At 42.9% G+C, this 22,746-nt stretch overlaps 1 protein-coding gene across 1 annotated transcript in view; it reads left to right on the forward strand.

Annotated features, from left to right (window-relative positions):
- LOC115152868 (collagen alpha-1(I) chain) overlaps positions 1–15,630 on the forward strand; it is a 36,645-nt gene extending 21,015 nt beyond the window's left edge. The window contains exons 21-49 of the mRNA XM_029697758.1: positions 768–875; positions 1,193–1,246; positions 1,943–2,041; positions 2,253–2,306; positions 2,534–2,632; positions 2,840–2,893; positions 3,302–3,355; positions 3,514–3,567; positions 3,665–3,718; positions 4,179–4,223; positions 4,599–4,697; positions 5,033–5,248; positions 5,647–5,700; positions 5,930–5,983; positions 6,112–6,219; positions 6,595–6,648; positions 6,816–6,869; positions 7,033–7,194; positions 7,674–7,781; positions 8,455–8,616; positions 9,056–9,163; positions 9,585–9,638; positions 9,726–9,833; positions 10,146–10,199; positions 11,426–11,533; positions 11,661–11,952; positions 12,266–12,456; positions 12,652–12,894; positions 14,344–15,630. Coding sequence (XP_029553618.1) covers positions 768–875; positions 1,193–1,246; positions 1,943–2,041; positions 2,253–2,306; positions 2,534–2,632; positions 2,840–2,893; positions 3,302–3,355; positions 3,514–3,567; positions 3,665–3,718; positions 4,179–4,223; positions 4,599–4,697; positions 5,033–5,248; positions 5,647–5,700; positions 5,930–5,983; positions 6,112–6,219; positions 6,595–6,648; positions 6,816–6,869; positions 7,033–7,194; positions 7,674–7,781; positions 8,455–8,616; positions 9,056–9,163; positions 9,585–9,638; positions 9,726–9,833; positions 10,146–10,199; positions 11,426–11,533; positions 11,661–11,952; positions 12,266–12,456; positions 12,652–12,894; positions 14,344–14,490 — 3,051 coding nt within the window. The 3' untranslated portion in view covers positions 14,491–15,630. The remainder of the gene's footprint in view (positions 1–767; positions 876–1,192; positions 1,247–1,942; positions 2,042–2,252; positions 2,307–2,533; positions 2,633–2,839; positions 2,894–3,301; positions 3,356–3,513; positions 3,568–3,664; positions 3,719–4,178; positions 4,224–4,598; positions 4,698–5,032; positions 5,249–5,646; positions 5,701–5,929; positions 5,984–6,111; positions 6,220–6,594; positions 6,649–6,815; positions 6,870–7,032; positions 7,195–7,673; positions 7,782–8,454; positions 8,617–9,055; positions 9,164–9,584; positions 9,639–9,725; positions 9,834–10,145; positions 10,200–11,425; positions 11,534–11,660; positions 11,953–12,265; positions 12,457–12,651; positions 12,895–14,343) is intronic.
- Positions 15,631–22,746: the final 7,116 nt, after the last annotated feature.

Here is a 22,746-nt window from a genome sequence, read left to right on the forward strand (position 1 = left end):
TAGACACCTGTTTCTTCTGAAGGTATTGTTAGACAGGGAGTTTACTACAGGTCTCTAACCCAGGGATAGACACTTGTTTCTTCTGAAGGTATTGTTGGACAGGGGAGTTTACTACAGGTCTCTAACTCAGGGATAGACACCTGTTTCTTCTGAAGGTATTGTTGGACAGGGGAGTTTACTACAGGTCTCTAATCCAGGGATAGACATCTGTTTCTTCTGAAGGTATTGTTAGACAGGGGAGTTTACTACAGGTCTCTAACCCAGGGATAGACACCTGTTTCTTCTGAAGGTATTGTTAGACAGGGGAGTTTACTACAGGTCTCTAACCCAGGGATAGACACCTGTTTCTTCTGAAGGTATTGTTGGACAGGGGAGTTTACTACAGGTCTCTAACCCAGGGATAGACACCTGTTTCTTCTGAAGGTATTGTTAGACAGGGAAGTTTACTACAGGTCTCTAACTCAGGGATAGACACTTGTTTCTTCTGAAGGTATTGTTAGACAGGGGAGTTTACTACAGGTCTCTAACTCAGGGATAGACATCTGTTTCTTCTGAAGGTATTGTTAGACAGGGGAGTTTACTGCAGGTCTCTAACCCAGGGATAGACACCTGTTTCTTCTGAAGGTATTGTTAGACAGGGGAGTTTACTGCAGGTCTCTAACCCAGGGATAGACACCTGTTTCTTCTGAAGGTATTGTTGGACAGGGGAGTTTACTACAGGTCTGATGTCTGACCCCTCTATCCCTTCCTCCTCTTTTTCAACCCAGGGTTCCTCTGGTCCTGGCGGCCCCCCTGGCCCATCTGGGGAGGAGGGAAAGAGAGGTGCCCGTGGTGAGCCTGGTGGAGCTGGTGGTGTTGGACCCCCTGGGGAGCGTGTACGTTACCAGATACCCCTTCTCTGATGTGCCCCTACTCATAAGAACGATGTCCCTTCACAGACAGATTTGTTTTAAAGTTGTGTTTTGTTATCTCCATATGATTCCAGTAAATGACCATATAGATTTTGGAATATGAAAAAGCAACAACCAACCACCAGAGCCTCAGTCACCAGTCTACACTAGACCATGTGCATAGAATACCTTTCATTCCCAGGGGACACTGAACGTCAGTCAAGCCTTGACTTTGTGATGTGGTGTGCCTGTTCCATGGTCCACTGTGTAATACAGTGTGTCGGTCCTGTTTCTTCCAACAGGGTATGCCTGGTATGCGTGGTTTCCCCGGCTCTGATGGAGCTGCCGGTGGCAAGGTGAGTCAATTGTCCAATATAATAATAGTGATAATAATAATAATGACAGTAATAGTAATAGTTGAACAGTAAACTATAAAGTCCATGTGAAGAAACATGACGCCTGGTGTTTAGACCATGTTAGGCCATACATGAAATCAAGAGGCATTGGAAGCTTCAAAGCAGAACATTGTATTGAACCAAATTCAATTCAGCCGATAAGCAAAAACATCCTTATCCTTGAAGCTAGAATCCTTAATTGAAACAACAACAAAACCGGCACACCGCCACTGTAATGGTAAAAAGCTGAGGGATGGGCCTGGAGAAATATAACCACTTTCAAATTCATAGACATGGATGCATAGGCTGACTATCCATGATATTAAATCATAGTTTTAACAATGTTTTGAGGCTATACAGTGTTTGTTAACATTTACATTGTTTACAAACATTGGAGTATTTTTGCATTCTGTTGAACTAAGAGCATGAGGCAAGTTATATTCTTCAAGAATCAATGGGTATATATCATTAATTTATAAATCCAAAAATGGATGTAACAACTGCAGATTGTAGCTTTAAATATGCTCACTGAATGTGTCCTGGTTGCTTGGTTACCCTCACAGAGCACTATTTCATCTCTAAGCCCTGAAGCTGACCAGAATGCTTACCTATCAAAACTTGACACAGACATCACCAATTAACCTTCTCATGTGATAGGGTGGCCCTGGTGAGCGTGGAGCCAATGGACCAATGGGAGCCCAAGGTGCCACTGGTGAGGCTGGTCGCCCCGGGGAGCCTGGCATGCCTGGATCCAAGGTGAGTGTCACCTGTTCACATCTCTCTCTCTCTCTCTCTCTCTCTCTCTCTCTCTCTCTCTCTCTCTCACTCTCTCTCTCTATCATTTAGCTGCACCTGCTATTACACCCACTTTAACACCCGCTATAACATTTGCTAAAATCTGTACGTGACCAATAAACTTTGGTTTGGTTTTATCTAATGTGTGCTCTTCTCTCCTTGCTTGCTGTAGGGTATGACTGGTAGCCCTGGCAGCCCTGGCCCTGATGGGAAAGTTGGCCCTGCTGTAAGTACTACTGACCTATTCACCATAAACTCAATGCATACCTAATTACTATATTATTACTATGTATATAATAAACTATATTGCAAGAGGACATTATCGAGAGGATTTAACATGTTTTGACCTCCACGTTCCTTGGTCTAAAGTAGAAAGTAGAACAATAATTGTGTTGGTTCAGTCAAGACAGCACCATACCCTTTGATAGCCTGTGTGATCCTCCTCGCCTGTAGGGTATCACTGGAAACGATGGTCGCTCCGGACCCCCAGGCTCCTCTGGATCCAGAGGTCAGCCTGGAGTTATGGGATTCCCCGGACCCAAAGGACCTGCTGTGAGTAAACAAACAAACATACAAAAGCATTAATTTCATTCCTAAATGGTGGTTACAAATGTATTATTTTCACCACTCCACAGTCGGTCTAGTTCATATACTGAAAACATGTAAATGAATGTTAGGGGTGATGTATTCAGTGTGTTTCTGACTGAGTAGAATATGAATGTACAGTAAGAGTAATCATTGTCTGTCTCTTCCCTACAGGGTGACAGCGGCAAGCCCGGTGAGAGAGGAGAAGCCGGAGCTGTTGGGGGTGTTGTAAGTGAAGCTATACTAAAACCTGAAACAGATAGGATCAATCATTCAAACTGTAACATACAGTATGCTGTATCAACATTTTTTGACTTGTCCACGTTAAATCACCTTATCTCAAGTCTGTGTCAATAGATCATTGTCCACGTTAAATCAACTTATCTCAAGTCTGTGTCAATAGATCATTGTCCACGTTAAATCAACTTATCTCAAGTCTGTGTCAGTAGATCATTGTCCACGTTAAATCAACTTATCTCAAGTCTGTGTCAATAGATCATTGTCCACGTTAAATCAACTTATCTCAAGTCTGTGTCAATAGATCATTGTCCACGTTAAATCAACTTATCTCAAGTCTGTGTCAATAGATCATTGTGTGTATTCTTGGATTTGTAATAGATCTCTTCTTGTTTCTAGGGCGCCCCTGGCAAAGATGGTGACTCTGGTGCTCCCGGACCCCAAGGCCCTGCTGTAAGTTTTGACACATCTCCTTCTTAGAATGAATGGCACATTTAGCCACATACATCTTCAGTACATTGACACATTCTGTACAGTCCCTTTTAATGAAACATTGAGACACATACTGTATGAATTCATTCATGAGCCACCCAAACACCATTGTGTTCCAGGGAGGTCAAGGAGAGAAAGGAGAGGGCGGCCCCGCTGGTCCTAACGGATTCCAGGTAGGTTATCAACCACAATTCTTACCTCTGCTATCATTACTTGTCTAGATATTCACATTGCAACCAATAATGTTACAACCACACCTCTCCCATATAGGGTCTGCCTGGAACTCAGGGAGCTACTGGTGAGCCTGGCAAGCCTGGTGATCAGGTAAGTAGTGCCCTCCCATCACAGAGATCCTATAGGTTCTACATTTACATTACATTTTAGTCATTTAGCAGACGCTCTTATCCAGAGCGACTTACAGTAGTGAATGCATACATTTCATACAATTTCATACATTTTTTTTTCTGTGCTGGCCCCCCGTGGGAATCAAACCCACAACCCTGGTGTTGCAAACACCATGCTCTACCAACTGAGCTACAGGGAAGGCTAGATATAATTCTATGCCCTCCATGACATGTTGAATTGAATTGATGAACAATTAGACCCCTGTAAGTTGCTGGAAAGTAAGTTTTTACCCAAATGCAGTTGTTGAAGTGTAATCAGACTCTATCTAGCAATACATTTAATTATGTGGAAACTGTTGCTGTAAAAAGGGCTATAAATATATTTGATTGATTGACTGATTGGTTGGTTGATTGCTCCCCTCTCCTCTGTTGCTCCACAGGGTGTGCCTGGTGAGGTTGGAGGTCCCGGCCCCAGTGGATCCAGAGTAAGTACAGCATCACAGCAGATGGATCTGAACCCCCGGATCTGTCTATAAGCCGCCTGCTTCAGTAGCTGTTGAAGTACAGACATGATGTTCACAGATCTTCTCCTCTTCTCCTCCCTCTTCTCCTCCTCCTCTCCTCCCCTCTTCTCCTCCTCGTCTCCTCCCCTCTTCTCCTCCTCATCTCCTCCACTCCTCTCCTCCCCTCTTCTCCTCCTCCTCTCTTCTCTTCCTCCTCTCCTTCCCCCTTCTCCTCCTCGTCTCCTCCCCTCTTCTCCTCGTCCTCTCCTCCCCTCATCTCCTCCCCTCTTCTCATCCTCCTCTCCTCTGCCCTTCTCCTCTCCTCCTTCTCTCCTCCCCTTTTTTCTATGTCCTAAGGGTGAAAGAGGTTTCCCAGGTGAGCGTGGTGGCATCGGCTCTGTTGGCCCCTCTGGACCCCGTGGACCTAATGGTTCTCCTGGTAACGATGGTGCTCGGGTAAGAGAACACTGGAGAACACAGATACAGATTACATTATTGATTAAATAATTCAGCTGGTCCTTATGTTGATCCTAGGACTGAGAATTACATTAGGCCCTATACAATCATATAATTTGTCCTTTTCTTATTTATTTTTGCACTGCAACAAATATTTTTCTACATATATTATTTTGGCACAGAGCAAAAGGAGGTTTAATGTGTGTCTCTCTGTCTACCATCCCTGTTCCTTTTTGTAAATATATTATTTTGGTACAATGCGATAGGAGGTTTAATGTGTGTCTGTCTACCATCTCTATTGGTTTAATGTTTCTCTGTCTACCATCTCTGTCCAGGGTGAGACTGGAGTTGCTGGTGCCCCTGGCGGTATGGGAGCCCCAGGTCTGCAAGGAATGCCCGGAGAGCGTGGCTCAGGTGGCAACTCCGGTGCCAAGGGAGAACGAGGTGATGGTGGCCCCAAGGGAGCCGACGGTGGCCCAGGAAAAGACGGCATGCGTGGTATGACTGGACCCATCGGACCCCCCGGACCCACTGGTGCTCATGGAGAGAAGGTAAGAGCAAAAAGCTGTTTGGATTGAAACAGTTTGATTACCCAGTAAACGGTGCAATATCATATGTTGAAACAACTACTGTGTAGCTACAGCCTTGATGTGTTGAAACAACTACTGTGTAGCTACAGCTTTGATGTGTTGAAACAACTACTGTGTAGCTACAGCCTTGATGTGTTGAAACAACTACTGTGTAGCTACAGCCTTGATGTGTTGAAACAACTACTGTGTAGCTACAGCCTTGATGTGTTGAAACAACTACTGTGTAGCTACAGCCTTGATGTATAGGATTGTTTTGGTAATCTTCATTCAAATATGAGATACTTCTCCCCTCCTCTTTCTCCTCTCCCTGTTCTCCCTCCTCTCCCCTCCTCTCCCTCCTCTTTTTCTCTCTGTGTTAGGGTGAGGGTGGTCTTGGTGGCCCCCCTGGACCCGCTGGAGGTCGCGGTTCCCCTGTGAGTAACTTCCAGTGACATACTACATTTTCACCTGCTTATGACAGCGGTGTAATGCACACATTGATGGCACTCCATTTCTCTTCATCACACTGAACAAAGCACATTGATGGCACGCCATTTCTCTTCATCACACTGAACAAAGTACATTCTGCTTGTTTATGTATCATTTTTTCATTCCCAACCTCTGACCCTATGTGTTTTCTACCCATAATCCATAATCCTCCAGGGCGAGCGTGGTGAGCATGGTGCCCCTGGACCTGCTGGATTCGCTGGACCCCCTGTGAGTAACAGCATCACCCAGTCTGGTCCAGTCCAGAACACTCTGAAGCTGGTCACATTTCTGTTTCCAGGTGGAATCCTATAACCTAGCCCTGACCTGTCCTTTCTTCTTCTTCCTCCTTGCTTCAGGGTGCTGATGGTCAGCCTGGCAACAAGGGAGAGGCTGGTAACAATGGCCCCAAGGGTGATGCTGGTGCTCCTGGGCCCGGTGGACCGGTTGGTGCTCCTGGACCTCAGGTATGGCTGTCTGAGGCTGTCCTATCAGCTTTAACTCCTGAACCTACAGATTTGTTTGAACTACAAGCTCAAATCTCAAATCTTGAAGAAAGAAAGAAATATACATTTTGCTGTTTGCTGTTTGTTCCTGAATCAACCAATACAGTAATAGTTTGCAGATATACAGGTCAAGTTACTTTTGGCTAACAGGCTACCCTTATATATCCTTAATGTACTGTAATCCAGTGACCGGTTGAAATTGTCTCTCACCATTAGGAGAAGGTGTTGAGGACTGACTAGGTGATGTGACCATCAGTGTTCAGGACATATATTTATTGTCATGTGTCCTTTATAGATGTTTTTTATGGCCTAACTCTCTAATGTTTGTGTCCTCAGGGTCCTGCTGGTAATGCTGGTACTAAAGGAACTCGTGGTGCCCCTGGGCCCCCTGTAAGAACTTTAAACTCAAATCCTCAAATCATTCATAGTAACACTAGTTTTAATTTCTTTTAACTGAATAAAAATGTAAAGTATGTTTTTTTAAGAAAGCTGTTCTGTATTCCTGTGTGTGTGTGTGTGTGTGTGTGTGCGTGCGTGCGTGCGATTGATGTCCGTAGGGTGCTTCTGGTATGCCTGGTCCTGGTGGAAGAGTTGGCCCTCCTGGTGGAAGTGTAAGGTCACCTTTGTAGCACTTCATCTATCACCAATCTATCATTCATCCACACTGAAATATATCAAGTTTGGCTTTTCCAGTTAAAAATCTTTAACTCACATACTGTAAAACTTCAAAAAATAGCTGTAAACAAATTACCCTCATCTCCTAAATGTTTTCAGGGATCCCCCGGACCCCCAGGCCCCCCCGGCCCCTCTGGTAAAGAGGGACAGAGGGGTGGACGTGGTGAAACTGGTCACGCTGGTCGCCCCGGTGAGGCTGGAGCCGCCGGATCCCCAGGACCCGCAGGACCATCTGGAGCCAAGGGTAATGATGGCCCAATGGTAAGTACAGAGCAATAAACATATAAACAACAACAACAATAAACAAACAAACAACAACAGCAATAAACAAATAACAGCAATACACATATAAACAACAACAATAAACAAATGAACAACAACAACAGCAATAAACAAAGTAGTAAACAGAGCAACACATTAAGGACGAAGGGATGAAGGGCTGTTATATTATAATTATATTATTATATGTTTAGATGTTTCCCAGCATTACAAAACAAAACAACAATACGAAAAAAAGACATATAATTTAAAGAACTAGATGGAATGTTTAACAAAATAATTAAACTGAAATAATACAAATATATAAAATAATACATCCAAATTTGTAATGCTACATAAACTTTATGCATGTAGTAAAGTTTAAACCATGGTGATGAATCCCTTTATAAAGGCTTGTTCTGGTTCTCCCTGCTGCATTGAAGAATATGTCATCTTTGCCTTGATCTGTTCTTTTTCTCCAGGGAGCCCCTGGAACCCCCGGACCCGGAGGTATTGCTGGACAGCGTGGTATTGTGGGGGGCCCAGGAGGAAGGGGACCCAGTGGTAGCCCAGGAGTTCCAGGACAAGCTGTGAGTGTTCCCATCAACAGCAGCCCCATCCCACTCGACATATTACTATTTAAGGGCATCAAGTAGCTATGTAAGGGCGGCAGGTAGCCTAGCGGTTAAGAATGTTGGGCCAGTAACCGAAAGGTCACTTGTTCAAATCCCTGAGCTGACTAGGTGAAAAATCTGTTGATGTGCCCTTTTTTTACATTTAATTTTTATTTAACTCGGCAAGTCAGTTAAGAACAAATTCTTATTTACAATGACGGCCTACCCCCCAGCCAAACCCTCCCCTAACCCGGACGATGATGGGCCAATTGTGCACCTCCCTATGGGACTCCCGATCACGGCCAGTTGTGACACAGCCTGGGAACGAACCAGGGTCTGTAATGATGCCTCTAGCACTGTAATACAGTGCCTTAGGCCCCTGTGCCACTCAGGAGACCAAAAGCAAGGCACTTCAACCTATTTGCTCCTGTAAGACGCTCTGGATAAGAGCATCTGCCAAATGACTAAAAATGTATTTAACTCTTAACTTCTATCAAAAGTGTTACCTCACAACTCAAATCAGCGTCATTATTTTTCACACAAAAAGCCCATCAGATCCTTCATTCTTAAGTTTTCTCATGGCTTTCTTTGTCTCTACTTCCAAATCTTAAGAGTCTTAACCCTTGAGCTGTCCATTGTCCTCTCTCAGGGGGAGCCTGGTAAGCAGGGACCTGGCGGCCCCGTCGGTGAGCGTGGATCCCCTGGCCCCATGGGACCCCCTGGCCTGTCTGGTGCACCCGGTGAGGCTGGTCGTGAGGGTTCCACTGGTCACGATGGTGTTGCCGGTCGCGATGGACCCCCTGGTCCCAAGGTAAGCCTCTACTATCAAACCATGTCTTACTCTTCCATGACACTGTTGTTGTAAACAACATTGCTGCTGGATAATAGAAACAGCCTATTTGTCTTGAAATTACACACTCAGGGCTCTATTCATTCCGCATCGATGATGTTCAACGCTACAGCGTGATGGAAATTTAAAGGCAATGTTCCCGCTTTAGCATTCATGGTAAATGCTGCACATATCAGCTCAAATGGGAATTACTATACATTTCTATTGCGCAATCTGTAACACTTCAGCTTGACTTATTGAATAGAACCCTTACTGTTGGTTTATGTAGAGCTCTTTCAGGTGCTCTTTTCCAGCACTTTACAATGTAAGGAAGGAAACTCCAACACTTGTCCCCATTACTGGTGCTGTTACCCTCATGGCTCTTTGTTCCTGTGTGTGTGTGTGTGTGTGTTCATTGCAGGGTGACCGTGGTGAGAATGGTCATGCTGGTTCCCCTGGTGCTCCCGGACCTCCCGGTGCCCCCGGTCCCTCTGGTGCTTCTGGCAAGACTGGTAGCCGCGGAGAGTCTGTAAGTACCTCTTCTCATCAATTTAGGGGTCGACTATAGTATCTCTGTCACTTTCAGGCCGAAGGCCTTAGAATATTTTTTTTACGTTTTGAACATTTGTTGGACTAGCTTACAATGTTACCCTGACATACCCTAAGATTCATCAATGTTACCTTGACATACCCTGAGATACATCAATGTTACCCTGACATACCCTGAGATACATCAATGTTACCCTGACATACCCTGAGTTCCATCAATGTTACCCTGACATACCCTGAGATTCATCAATGTTACCCTGACATACCCTGAGTTCCATCAATGTTACCCTGACATACCCTGAGTTCCATCAATGTAGAATACACACATAATTATCCTTGATTCTCTCTCTCTCTCTCTTTGTGTCTCTCTCTCTCTCTCTCTCTCTCTCTCTCTCTCTCAGGGTCCTGCTGGTCCCGCTGGCCCTAACGGTCCTGCTGGTGGTCGTGGGTCTCTTGTAAGTTTTCCGTCAGCATTTTGTCATCCATACTCCTCAACCTAATGTATTGTAAGTACATGTTTGACCTTTGACCTGTGTCTGTAGGGCCCTGCTGGTGCTCGGGGAGACAAGGGAGAGGCTGGAGAGGGTGGAGAGAGAGGCCACAAGGGACACAGAGGTTTGAGCGGCATGCCCGGACTTCCTGGACCCGCTGTGAGTATACCAGCCTTCCAATATCATACAACTCATGCTGTTACAGTTAGCTGCTTCTCTTTACAATAATTGACTGCCCTTTTAAAAGTTGTTTTTATTGATTTGTGGCATTAAGGAAGCATGCACATTGTGTCTGGGTTGAAGATCTGTTGTTCTCTTTGCTTTAACATATATAATGTGTGATTAATGTGATATAATGTGTGATTAATGTGATATAATGTGTGATTAATGTGATATAATGTGTGATTAATGTGATATAATGTGTGATTAATGTGATATAATGTGTGATTAATGTGATGTATCTGGTTCCAGGGATCCCCTGGAGAGTCTGGGCCTGCTGGACTTAACGGACCTTCTGGACCCCGAGTGAGTATGACTCTGACTCCCAGTTCATCAATAGAACATGGTTGATAATGTAATATAAGTTACACATTGGCCCTGCCCTCCACAACACTCTTCCATTGGACAACATTGGCCCTGCACTCCACAACACTCTTCCGTTGGACAACATTGGCCCTGCCCTCCACAACACTCTTCCATTGGATAACATTGGCCCTGCCCTCCACAACACTCTTCCGTTGGACAACATTGGCCCTGCACTCCACAACACTCTTCCGTTGGACAACATTGGCCCTGCTCTCCACAACACTCTTCAGTTGGATAACATTGGCCCTGCACTCCACAACACTCTTCCGTCGGACAACATTGGCCCTGCACTCCACAACACTCTTCTGTTGGACAACATTGGCCCTGCACTCCACAACATTCTTCTGTTGGACAACATTGGCCCTGCACTCCACAACAGTCTTCAGTTGGATAACATTGGCCCTGCACTCCACAACACTCTTCCGTCGGACAACATTGGCCCTGCACTCCACAACAGTCTTCAGTTGGATAACATTGTCCCTGCACTCCACAACACTCTTCAGTTGGATAACATTGGCCCTGCACTCCACAACAGTTTTCAGTTGGATAACATTGGCCCTGGACTCCACAACAGTCTTCAGTTGGATAATATTGGCCCTGCACTCCACAACATTCTTCTGTTGGACAACATTGGCCCTGCACTCCACAACAGTCTTCAGTTGGATAACATTGGCCCTGGACTCCACAACAGTCTTCAGTTGGATAACATTGGCCCTGCACTCCACAACAGTCTTCAGTTGGATAATATTGGCCCTGCACTCCACAACACTCTTCAGTTGGATAACATTGGCCCTGCACTCCACAACAGTCTTCAGTTGGATAACATTGGCCCTGGACTCCACAACAGTCTTCAGTTGGATAACATTGGCCCTGCACTCCACAACAGTCTTCAGTTGGATAACATTGTTCATAGAATGATTCTGTATGTGATGTTGTGTTCTTAACCTTAACAAGAAGATTCCACACATCAGATTGCGCAGGGATATCCTATCTAGTCATTTATTAGTGACTTTGTCGCTGGAATGGAAGGAATAGGACTTCTGATGAAGGCCATTGATGAAGGATGAGAGGTCAAGTTGTTAATTGTTAAATAATGGGTGAGCGCTGTGACTTTTCCTGTTAAAGGTATATGACTTCTAATGGAGTTGTTGTTCTGTGTCCTACAGGGACCCCATGGTTCTTCTGGCTCCACTGGTAAAGATGGCATGAACGGTCTGCCTGGACCCATCGGACCCCCCGGACCCCGTGGTCGCAACGGAGAGATGGGACCTGCTGTAAGTCTCACACTGACCTTCACATTTACCGTGCAGACGCACAAGCACACACACAGATCCTCACACACATAGCACAAGCCTTTGATGCCAGATTTGACCCATTTCTATCTTCTTCTTCCCTATCCAGGGTGCTCCTGGTTCTCCTGGTCTGCCCGGACCCCCAGGTCCCGCTGGTGGCGGCTTCCATGTTGCACCGATCTACAACCAGGAGAAGGGACCTGACCCCATGCGAGGAGGAGGAGGATACCACTACCGCGCTGACGAGCCTGACATGATGAACGACCGTGACATGGAGGTGGACACCACCCTGAAGAGCCTCAGCCAGAAGGTGGAGAACATCCGCAGTCCTGAGGGAACTCAGAAGAACCCCGCCCGCATGTGCCGTGACATCAGGATGTGCCACCCTGAGTGGAAGAGCGGTAAGTTCCAGGCTCAGTCCAGCGCACGCCCCAGACAAACAGTGGTTATATATATATAGGCATGCTGTGATCAGTGATTGTTTGGTTGGTTGGAAGGTTGGTTGATTGATTGATTGGTTGGTTGATTGATTGATTGATTGGTTGAATGAATTATTGAATTATTTATTTGATTCAATATTTATAAAGGAAACATCAAAGAGCTAGCAGCCTACATTAATAACTCTATCAATATAATAACTTCTACTTTATTGGACCTCTATGGTCACCTGAAGCACCTTGATGGCTTATATTCTGTTCTCTCTTAAACCCACAGGCCAGTACTGGGTGGACCCCAACCAGGGCTCTCCTCTGGATGCTGTCCAGGTCTTCTGCAACATGGAGACTGGAGAGACCTGCGTCTACCCATCCCAGGACTCCGTCCCCATGAAGAACTGGTATACCAGCAAGAACATCAGGGAGAAGAAGCACATCTGGTTCTCAGAGTCTATGGACAACGGCTTCCAGGTAAGGACCATTCAGCGTAACCATGTGGCAAGGACTACAATCAGAGCTCTGGCAGAAACGACTCAGACTTACACTCAAACTTGGATAAGTGGGGACATGGGTCTTGACTTGGACTCAAGTTTTAGTGACCTGCCTTCACTACAAATCTGCCTTCATGATACTAACCCCCCCTCCTCCTCTCCCTCTCCTCTCCAGTTCCAGTACGGTAGCGAGGGCTCCAACCCAGAGGACGTCAACATCCAGCTGACCTTCATGCGCCTGATGTCCAATGAGGCGTCCCAGAATGTCACGTACCACTGCAAGAACAGTGTGGCCTACATGGACAAGGGCACGGGCAACCTGAAGAAGGCCCTGCTGCTCCAGGGATCCAACGAGATCGAGATCAGAGCAGAGGGCAACAGCCGCTTCACATACACCGTCAGCGAGGACGGCTGCACGGTGAGACACCTACTACTACTGTACACTTTTACTGTCCTCTACTCTTTTCTCTTATCTTTCAACTCCCTTCTGCTGTCTGTTATTCTATTCTCTCTTCTACTGTTGTCTTTTACTGTCTTCTAATGTCTTCTACCTCTCTTCTACTCTCCTCTATTCTCTTCTTCTGCTCTCCTCTATTCTCTTCTTCTACTGTCCTTTATTCTCTTCTTCTACTGTCCTCTATTCTCTTCTTCTACTGTCCTTTATTCTCTTCTTCTACTCTCCTCTATTCTCTTCTTCTACTGTCCTCTATTCTCTTCTTCTACTGTCCTCTATTCTCTTCTTCTACTCTCCTCTATTCTCTTCTTCTGCTCTCCTCTATTCTCTTCTTCTCTCGATTCTCTTCTGCTCTCCTCTATTCTCTTCTTCTACTCTCCTCTATTCTCTTCTTCTACTGTCCTCTATTCTCTTCTTCTACTGTCCTTTATTCTCTTCTTCTACTCTCCTCTATTCTCTTCTTCTACTGTCCTCTATTCTCTTCTTCTACTGTCCTCTATTCTCTTCTTCTACTCTCCTCTATTCTCTTCTTCTGCTCTCCTTTATTCTCTTCTTCTCTCTATTCTCTTCTGCTCTCCTCTATTCTCTTCTTCTGCTCTCCTCTATTCTCTTCTTCTGCTCTCCACTATTCTCTTCTTCTACTGTCCTCTATTCTCTTCTTCTACTCTCCTCTATTCTCTTCTTCTGCTCTCCTCTATTCTCTTCTTCTCTCTATTCTCTTCTGCTCTCCTCTATTCTCTTCTTCTGCTCTCCACTATTCTCTTCTTCTACTGTCCTCTATTCTCTTCTTCTACTCTCCTCTATTCTCTTCTTCTGCTCTCCTCTATTCTCTTCTTCTCTCTATTCTCTTCTGCTCTCCTCTATTCTCTTCTTCTGCTCTCCACTATTCTCTTCTTCTACTGTCCTCTATTCTCTTCTTCTACTCTTCTCTATTCTCTTCTTCTACTCTCCTCTATTCTCTTCTTCTACTGTCCTCTATTCTCTTCTTCTACTCTCCTCTATTCTCTTCTTCTACTGTCCTCTATTCTCTTCTTCTACTCTCTACTATTCTCTTCTTCTACTGTCCTCTATTCTCTTCTTCTACTCTCTACTATTCTCTTCTTCTACTGTCCTCTATTCTCTTCTTCGACTCCTCTATTCTCTTCATCTACTGTCCTCTATTCTCTTCTTCGACTCCTCTATTCTCTTCTTCTACTCTCCTCTATTCTCTTCTACTCTCCTCTATTCTCTTCTTCTACTGTCCTCATTTTGAATTTAAAATTGTGTGAAATCCATGTTATGAAACTAAAGGTGAATGAAGTAACTAAATAAAACAGAGGTTATATAGAGGTTAGTATGTCATCAATCATCTTTACTAGGACTGGTTTCTGATTCTGACCTATGCTCTCTCGCTCTCTCTGTCTCTCTCCACAGTCACATACTGGCACATGGGGCAAGACAGTCATCGACTACAAGACATCAAAAACATCTCGCCTGCCCATCATTGACATCGCTCCTATGGACGTTGGTGCACCTGATCAGGAGTTTGGCGTCGAAGTTGGCCCTGTCTGCTTCGTATAAAATCAAAAAGAAATATGGACATGAAATTGTTTTTTTTTCTAGCAGTCATCTCTAATTCTATTTTCTATGCATTACCTACAAACTAATTCGGCTGCCACTGGTCCACGAGCTTAAAACTACTCTGCTGAAGACGTCGTTTGCATGTTTTTGATTCCGAAGAAAATACATTTGGGGGACTGCTACTTCAACCGAAACCTACAACAATCAAGGACACTTAAAAAAGAATACTTTGTTTCCACTGGCAACAAGAAAATAATTGAAGTGTAAAATAAAGTGTAAAATCCCCATGGAGAAACACAATGAGATACAGGTGACTTTTTTGCCGTTTTTTTACCACTGCGGAAGGACAATGAAAGCAACAAATGCTATGCTCCATTTTCTGGTATTAAATAAATCTTAAAAACGACAGTGAAGTGTCTTCTTGTTCTAAATTCATGACAGAAAAACACCTGAACATTCACATTAATTTTGAATACATTAATGGCTACCTCAGAGAAGAACTCCATGTTACCCAAAATGTTTCACAAACCCTAGGGCTGATTTTACACTACAGGAATATTATTGGAAAGAAAACAAATGTCAAAGGTGCTATAATATCAACTCATGAGGTCCAGTTATTGGTGTTTGTTTGTTAGAGCAATCCTTTCCTGTCATAATTAGCTAACAACCATCGGCTCTTTGGTGCTAACAAATAAACACATTGTCTTCCTTGTTGTCAGGCTAGTACAATTGTTTTCTTTGTCAAGTGTTGGTTAATTAACAGTTCTGAAATATGTTTTACTGTGGATATAATGCATGCCAATGGTGTCTGGTGTGGATTTAGGGAAGTGGTTTTGTTTTTAGTTGTATTTCATTTCCCCAGCTGATGTTTGTGTCCACCCTCTATGTTACCCTTGTGATTGTCCCTATCACTGCATCACTAAAGCACCACTCAAACCCTCCTGATGTTTGTGTTTTGTTTGTTGAAGAAAGACTTTTTAGGTTTCTAAAAAAGGAAGAGTTTTACAAAATCTGAGAAGCAGACACACTTTCATGGTTTTGGAAAAAAGAGAATCTGTACTGATGTTGTACATGTATAATAAATCAAGATGTTTTTAATTATTTGGATGCTGAATAAAGCATGTGAAGTGGTCTACAGAATGTTTGACATGTCCCGTTGGTTTTCTCCATTCAGCTCACATCAAACCGACAGACAACTCAGCGACCGTGGCTGATTATAAAAATGTTATGTTTTATAGTTTATTTTTGGGCAACTGATAAAATAATCTCCCAAATAACATAAAAGTTTAACTTTCATTAAAATCTAATATTGTAGGCTTATAGTCAAACACATAACTTCAAAGAAGCCAATGTTGGTCCCGTTCTTGGGAAACATAATATTGAGGCATTAACCAACGTAGTTATTACAACTGACTCAAACCCTGATGAGTGGGACTTGTAGGACATAGATCACATTGGTAAGGAGCATTTGGGATAACAAGTGACATTTATTTAACCTTCATTTAACTAGGCAAGTCAGTTAAGAACACATTCTTATTTACAATGATGGCCTCCAGGAGGCAAAAGGCCTCCTGCGGGGATGGGGGCTGGGATTAAAAATAAAATACAAATATAGGACAAAACACACATCTCGACAAGAGAGACACCACAACACTACATAAAGAGAGACCTAAGACAACAACACAGCATGGCAGCAACAGATAAAAACAGAGCATGGTAGCAACACAACATGGCAGCAACACAACATTGTAGCAGCACAAAACATAGTACAAACATTCTAGTTGGTTTGGTTGAAATAAACAAATCATTTTCTAAATGTCCAGTGCTCCTAATTTCCAATGACACAGTAATTACGCAAAAATACATATGAGTTGACCATAATATACATGACCATCTGCAGTCACACATTTTGATTGGAGCATCTGAGCCTTGTCACCGTTTTGTTGGGATCCTAGAATTAGTAATGTAGCCTTGTACTGAACCCTGGAGGTTTTCGGTGGAACAGTTCTGAATTAGACTAGGCTACTGTGAGGGCTACTGTCTGTCTTCCTCACACGGGTCTGTGGTCTACCCACTGCAGGTCTACGTGTTTTCGTTTCAGGCAGGAGACTTCCGGCCAGTTCCATGCCAGAAGGATATCCTCCAAACCAGGCTTGGCGCTACACATCCACAAATCCAGTCACAAAAAGAAGACATGCTGAAACGTGTGGATTATGTGGATGCGATTCTACTAAATTTACAATGTCCTTTTATAGATCTTACGTATTTTTGGGGGGGAACATGAAGCGCAGATGACACGCGGAGTTTTTATTCTGTTTTTTACTTCCTAAAGATCTCCCTAAAGACGACGTGGATGAAGTGGATAAAAGTCGATGATGCCTCTGTGTGGGTACCATGTAATTAGTAGGCTATTTATTGTGCTTTTCTTTTTTTATTGTGTTCCTAAATTGCTTCTCTTTGATAGTAGTATGTTAAGTACTAGACACGTCATTGGCAGCGCTCCTCTAATTAATCAGAAATCTTTGGACAAATGTTATTACTTGGTAATTACATAATTATTACACAGGCTATTTGGTGATAGAGATTACCATTAAAACAATAAAACAATAATGGAGTCGGTTAGGGGTTTTATTTAGAAAAAAACATGGAATATATTATTTAAGAAACATTCTACCACTACATGTAGGCTATATGCCTACCAATGATATGGTTTTAAAAAATGCTTTCCCTGCTAAAACAAATTAAGAATGGACCATTATGGTTGAATTTAATAGCAATGAGAAAAGGTTTAGGAAAGTATTTATGAATCATTTAAAAAACAGGTCTGGAGAGCCTTTACACACCAAAGGAGAAAAAAACGATTCATTCTGAAAATTGCCACCTTCAGTTGTTTAACCCATGTTAATAATGTTGGAAGATAAGTGTAAAATAATTATAAAGGGAGAATAGTGTAGGCTATACCCTGGTCTATTGCCTGCACTATCCATGGGACTGAGTGATGACACAGCCAAGCAGTACGACATTCGTCGGGTCGGGATCAAGCGGTTAAGGCTTGGTCTCCACTCTGCTTTATAACATTCAGTTAGCCTACATGTCTTTTTTAATTTTTATTATCAAGTGTTACTAATGATCCTCAGCAACAACCACACGGCCGTGCCGGTGTTTACAGAGGATGCAAATGAAGGTTAACAATACAATGTAATTAAATGGAATGATAATGTAGGCTACACCATCTGAAGGGAACTGGTAGTTGGTAGTTGAGTATGTGTGGTTATTAAGTCTACTGACAGTCGATAATGATAGTGGCTAATATTTAACATGATAGAAACAGGAAACGGAGAACGTGGGGGTAGGTTATAACTAAGACATTCGAGAGTGCCCAACACTGCAAGTTAAAGGGCTGTACAATTTAAATTATACACAATGGCACAGCATTTCATCAACTTTACAATGGGAACGTTGATATGTTTATATGCTTCAGTTTTTCTGCCATATGACTGGTTTCACATTTGTCTCCAGCGATTATAAGGTAAAATAGATTTTAAAAAACAATGGTCATTTATATTTACAATTCCCTTATCCAAACGGATTACTCATTTACCTAGCTCTTATCAATAGCTCTAAACAAGTTGTAAATTACAGTGCATGGAGAATTGTGTTATTTCTATAGGAAAAAGTGAAGTAGATGATTTTCCCTCTTGGAACCGGCAGGTTCGCATGACCTTATTCATCGTTTCCTTGCATCAGAATACATATAGAGAGAAAAGTGCATAAAATGGCGATTAATTCCCCCATAAGAATGTTGAAGCGCAAGGATCAACCTCTCAGCTGTTTTGGTGCCCTGGCTACCACGCTGAAGCGAATGCATTCACATGCGCAGATACTGTGTGTGACCGTGTGAGAGAGAATAGTGAAGCCTAACAGCCTTATTCTAAAATTGATTAAATTAAATGTTTTCCTCATCATTCTACACACAATACCCTATAAATGCAAAGCGAAAACAGTTTTTTACAAATGTTTGAAAATGTATAATAAAATGAAAAACAGAAACACCTTATTTACATAAGTATTCAAACCATTTGCTATGAGACTCGAAATTGAGCTCAGGTGCACCTGGTTTCCATTGATCATTCTTGAGATGTTTCTACAACTTGATTGGAGTCCACCTGTGGTAAATTCAATTGATTGGAAATAATTTGGAAAGCACACACCTGTCTATATAAGGTCCCCCAGTTGACAAAGCATGTCAGAGCAAAAACCAAGCCATGAGGTTGAAGGAATTGTCCGTAGAGCTCAAAGACAGGATTGGCACAGATTTGGGGAAGGGTACCAATATATTTCTGCAGCATTGAAGGTCCCCAAGGACACAGTGGCCTCCATCATTCTTAAATGGAAGAAATTTGGAACCACCGAGACTCATCCTAGAGCTGGCCGCTCAGCCAAACTAAGGAATCAGGGAAGAAGGGCCTTTGTCAGGGAGATGACAAAGAACCCGATGGTCACTCTGACAGAGCTCCAGAGTTCCTCTGTGGAGATGGGAGAACCTTCCAGAAGGACAACCATCTCTGCAGCACTCCACCAATCAGGCCGTTATGGTAGTGGCCAGACGGAAGCCACTCCTCAGTAAAAGGCACAGGACAGCCAGTTTGGAGTTTTCCAAAAGGCATCTAAAGACTCTCAGACCATGAGAAACAATATTCTCTGGTCTGATGAAACCAAGATTGAACTCTTTGGCAAGCGTCACTGAATGGCAAGCTTCACGTCTGGAGGAAACCTGGCACCATCCCTATGTTGAAGCATGGTGGTGGCAGCATCATGCTTTGGGGGTGTTTTTCAGCGGCAGGAACTGGGAGACTAGTCAGGGTTTAGGGAAAGATGAACGGCAAAAAGTACAGCGAGATCCTTGATGAAAACCTGCTCAAGAGCGCTCAGGACCATAGACTGGGCAAAGGTTCACCTTCCAACAGGACAACGACCCGAGTGGCTTCGGGACAAGTCTTTGAATGTCCTTGAGTGGCCCAGCCAGAGTCTGGACTTGAACCCAATCGAATATCTCTGGAGAGACCTGAAAATAGCTGTGTAGCAACCCTCCTCATCCAACGTGACAGAGCTTGAGAGGATCTGCAGAGAAGAATGGGAGAAACTCCTGAAATACAGGTGAGCCAAGCTTGTAGCGTCATACCCAAGAAGACTCGAGGCTGTAATTGCTGCCAACGGTGCTTCAATAAAGTACTGAGAAAAGGGTCTGAATAATTATGTCATTGTGATTTTCAGTTGTATTTATTTTAAATAAATGTGCAAGTTTTTACTTTGTTATAATGGGGTATTGTGTGTAGATTGACGAGGGAAAATATATTTCATCCATTTTAGAATAAGGATTAACGTAGCAAAATGTGAAAAAAGTCAAGGGGTCTGAATGCACTGTATACCTGACTTGGAATTTACTGGTACACTTTGAAGTTGATCCACTAGGTGGTGGTATAGACCAAATATCATAATCCAAGTGGAATATTGTGCTCTCTCTTCCCGTCTTCCTCTCCTTTCTCTTTCTCACTTTGGCTTTCTCTCTCTCGCTCTCTCTCTCTCCAATTGAATGGCTTTATTGGCATGGGAAACACATCTTAACATGTCATTATGTCTATATACAGTTTTGTAACGATGTGCAAATAGGGGAAATAAATAAACAGAAATATGGGTTGTATTTACAATGTAGTTTGTTCTTCACTGTTTGCCCTTTTTCTTGTGGCAACAGGTCACACATTTTGCTGCTGTGATGGCACACTATGGTATTTCACCCAGTAGATATGGGAGTTTTTCAAAATTGGGTTTGTTTTCTAATTCTTTGGATCTGTGTAATCTGAGGGAAATATGTGTCTCTAATATGGTCATACATTGGCCATGAGATTAGGAAGTGCAGCTCAGTTTCCACCTCATTTTGGTGGCAGTGTGCACATACAGTGAGGGAAAAAAGTATTTGATCCCCTGCTGATTTTGTAGGTTTGCCCACTGACAAAGAAATTATCAGTCTATAATTTTAATGGTTGGTTTATTTGAACAGTGAGAGACAGAATAACAACAACAAAAAATCCAGAAAAATGCATGTCAAAAATGTTCTAAATTGATTTGCATTTTAATGAGGGAAATAAGTTGAAACACCTAGCTGTCTGTTTAAACGACTAGCACACAGCTCAGACACCCATGCATACCCCACAAGACATACCAGCAGAGGTCTCTTCACACACCCCATGTCCAGAACAGAATATGGGAGGCACACAGTATGACTACATGGAACTCTATTCCACATCAAGTAACTAATGCAAGCAGTAGAATCAGATTTTAAAAAACATAAAAATACACCTTATGGAACAGCGGGGGCTGTGAAGCAACACAAACATAGGCGCATACACACACGATAACATACGCACTATACACACACGTACACATGGATTTTGGGATGTAGCTATGTGGTACTGGAGTAGGGGTCTGAGGGCACACACTTAGTGTGTTGTGAAATCTGTTATGAATATATTGTAATGTTTTTAAAATTGTATAACTGCCTTCATTGTATAACTGCCTTCACCCCAGGAAGAGTATCTGCTGGAAGAGTAGCTGCTGCCCTGGCAGGAACTAATGGGGATCCATAATAAATACAAATACCTGGAGGGCCAATCATTATGAACAGTCTGCCTCTGAATGTGTCATAGCTCTGTTTGTTAGTCACTGTGATCTGAAATGGAGAGATGTTTTACCGTTATCCTTACACAGTTACAGGTTCCATACTGTGCCCAGAAATATCCTTTATGCAATTCATGCTTCAAATATGTTTCACATGTTTTAGTGCAGAATCATATTTCAACTGTGTTTTAAACTAGATCCTCATGACACAGTGTCTGTGTCCCAAATGGCACCCTATTCCTCAGCCTGGCTACGGTCAAAAGTAGTGCACTATGTAGGGAATAGGGTGCTATATGGGGCCCCTAGTTGATGAGTCTGTACTCTGTACTTCTATCATACTCTCTCCCTGGGTCAGCGGGGTGCCGTAGAGGAAGCCGTTATCATGGGGTGCCTCTGGTTAAAACGAAGCCAGCTGGGAAGGACTGCATGTTGCACATAAATAGCATGGGATTATTGTAGACCCACCCTACTTTTCAGAATGGGAGAGTGAGAGAGTTTAGACACCTACCAATTTGCTGTAAGTCGTTCTAGATACGAGTGTCTTCTAAATGATTCAAATGTAAATGTTATGTAAGTGATGATCACTGCATGAATGTCAGTTGTGACACACCTGTACATGTAATGAAGCTTTAAATTAAATAATGTGAAGAAATTAAAATCAACATTTATCAGTTCATTGGGAATGTATTACGTTGTTGCTATTGGTCAATCATTAAAGGTCTAATCACAAACTTCAGGTTCTGCTGTTTTTAAAGAGGTGACTTAATCTCCACCTTACCATAGTGTTTCAGGAAGGGTTCAAATTCATTCTGGACTGTCTCTCTCTACAACTGGAACACAAATAGTTCCCACATGGGCATAATCCTTGATATCTGCCTTGACCACCAGCACACTGGCCACACACACTGTGTACAAGTAGATAGGAACACAAGCACCAAAGGATATCACTATTTGATAGGCTACATTTACATGAGGTTACAAATAACATGGAACTCGGGCAGTGAACTGATTGGCACTTAAACACCGTGTCCACACCACTACTCAGCCTCATGGCATACAATACACTTGACATAAATACTGCCATCTGACATCAGCATATATACTGGCAGCACAATATTGTTCTTACTATAAAACTATTTCATCACTGGTAAGTTCTCTAAAATATCTATTGTAAAACACAAATGATCATTTGATATATATATAGGATAAGTGATCAATGTAAATAAAAATCAGCTTGTTGTCATTGACTAAACTTGACTGTTAAAATAAATCAGCCTGTCCAGTCTGCCATCTTGTTTTGAGCTGTGATTACATCTAAACATTACAATAACAGGGGAGGTTAGCATTTTTGCAGGGGTATGATATTTGTGACTAACTTTCTCACTCATCCTTATTCCCGATTCATTCAGGACTATCCGTAATCATGGTAGCATCCACATGAATGTATTAGTGTTTAGAAACATATATTACTACTTACAAAAAAAGTCACTTCAAAATGTCACAATACATTATTTACCATTTCATTATCTATTGGGAAGAAAATAATCTGAAACACAACCAAAGCATACTCCAAGAAAGGTT

The sequence above is a fragment of the Salmo trutta genome, chromosome 18 (genome assembly GCF_901001165.1).
Source record: "Salmo trutta chromosome 18, fSalTru1.1, whole genome shotgun sequence".
Lineage (NCBI taxonomy): Eukaryota > Metazoa > Chordata > Actinopteri > Salmoniformes > Salmonidae > Salmo > Salmo trutta.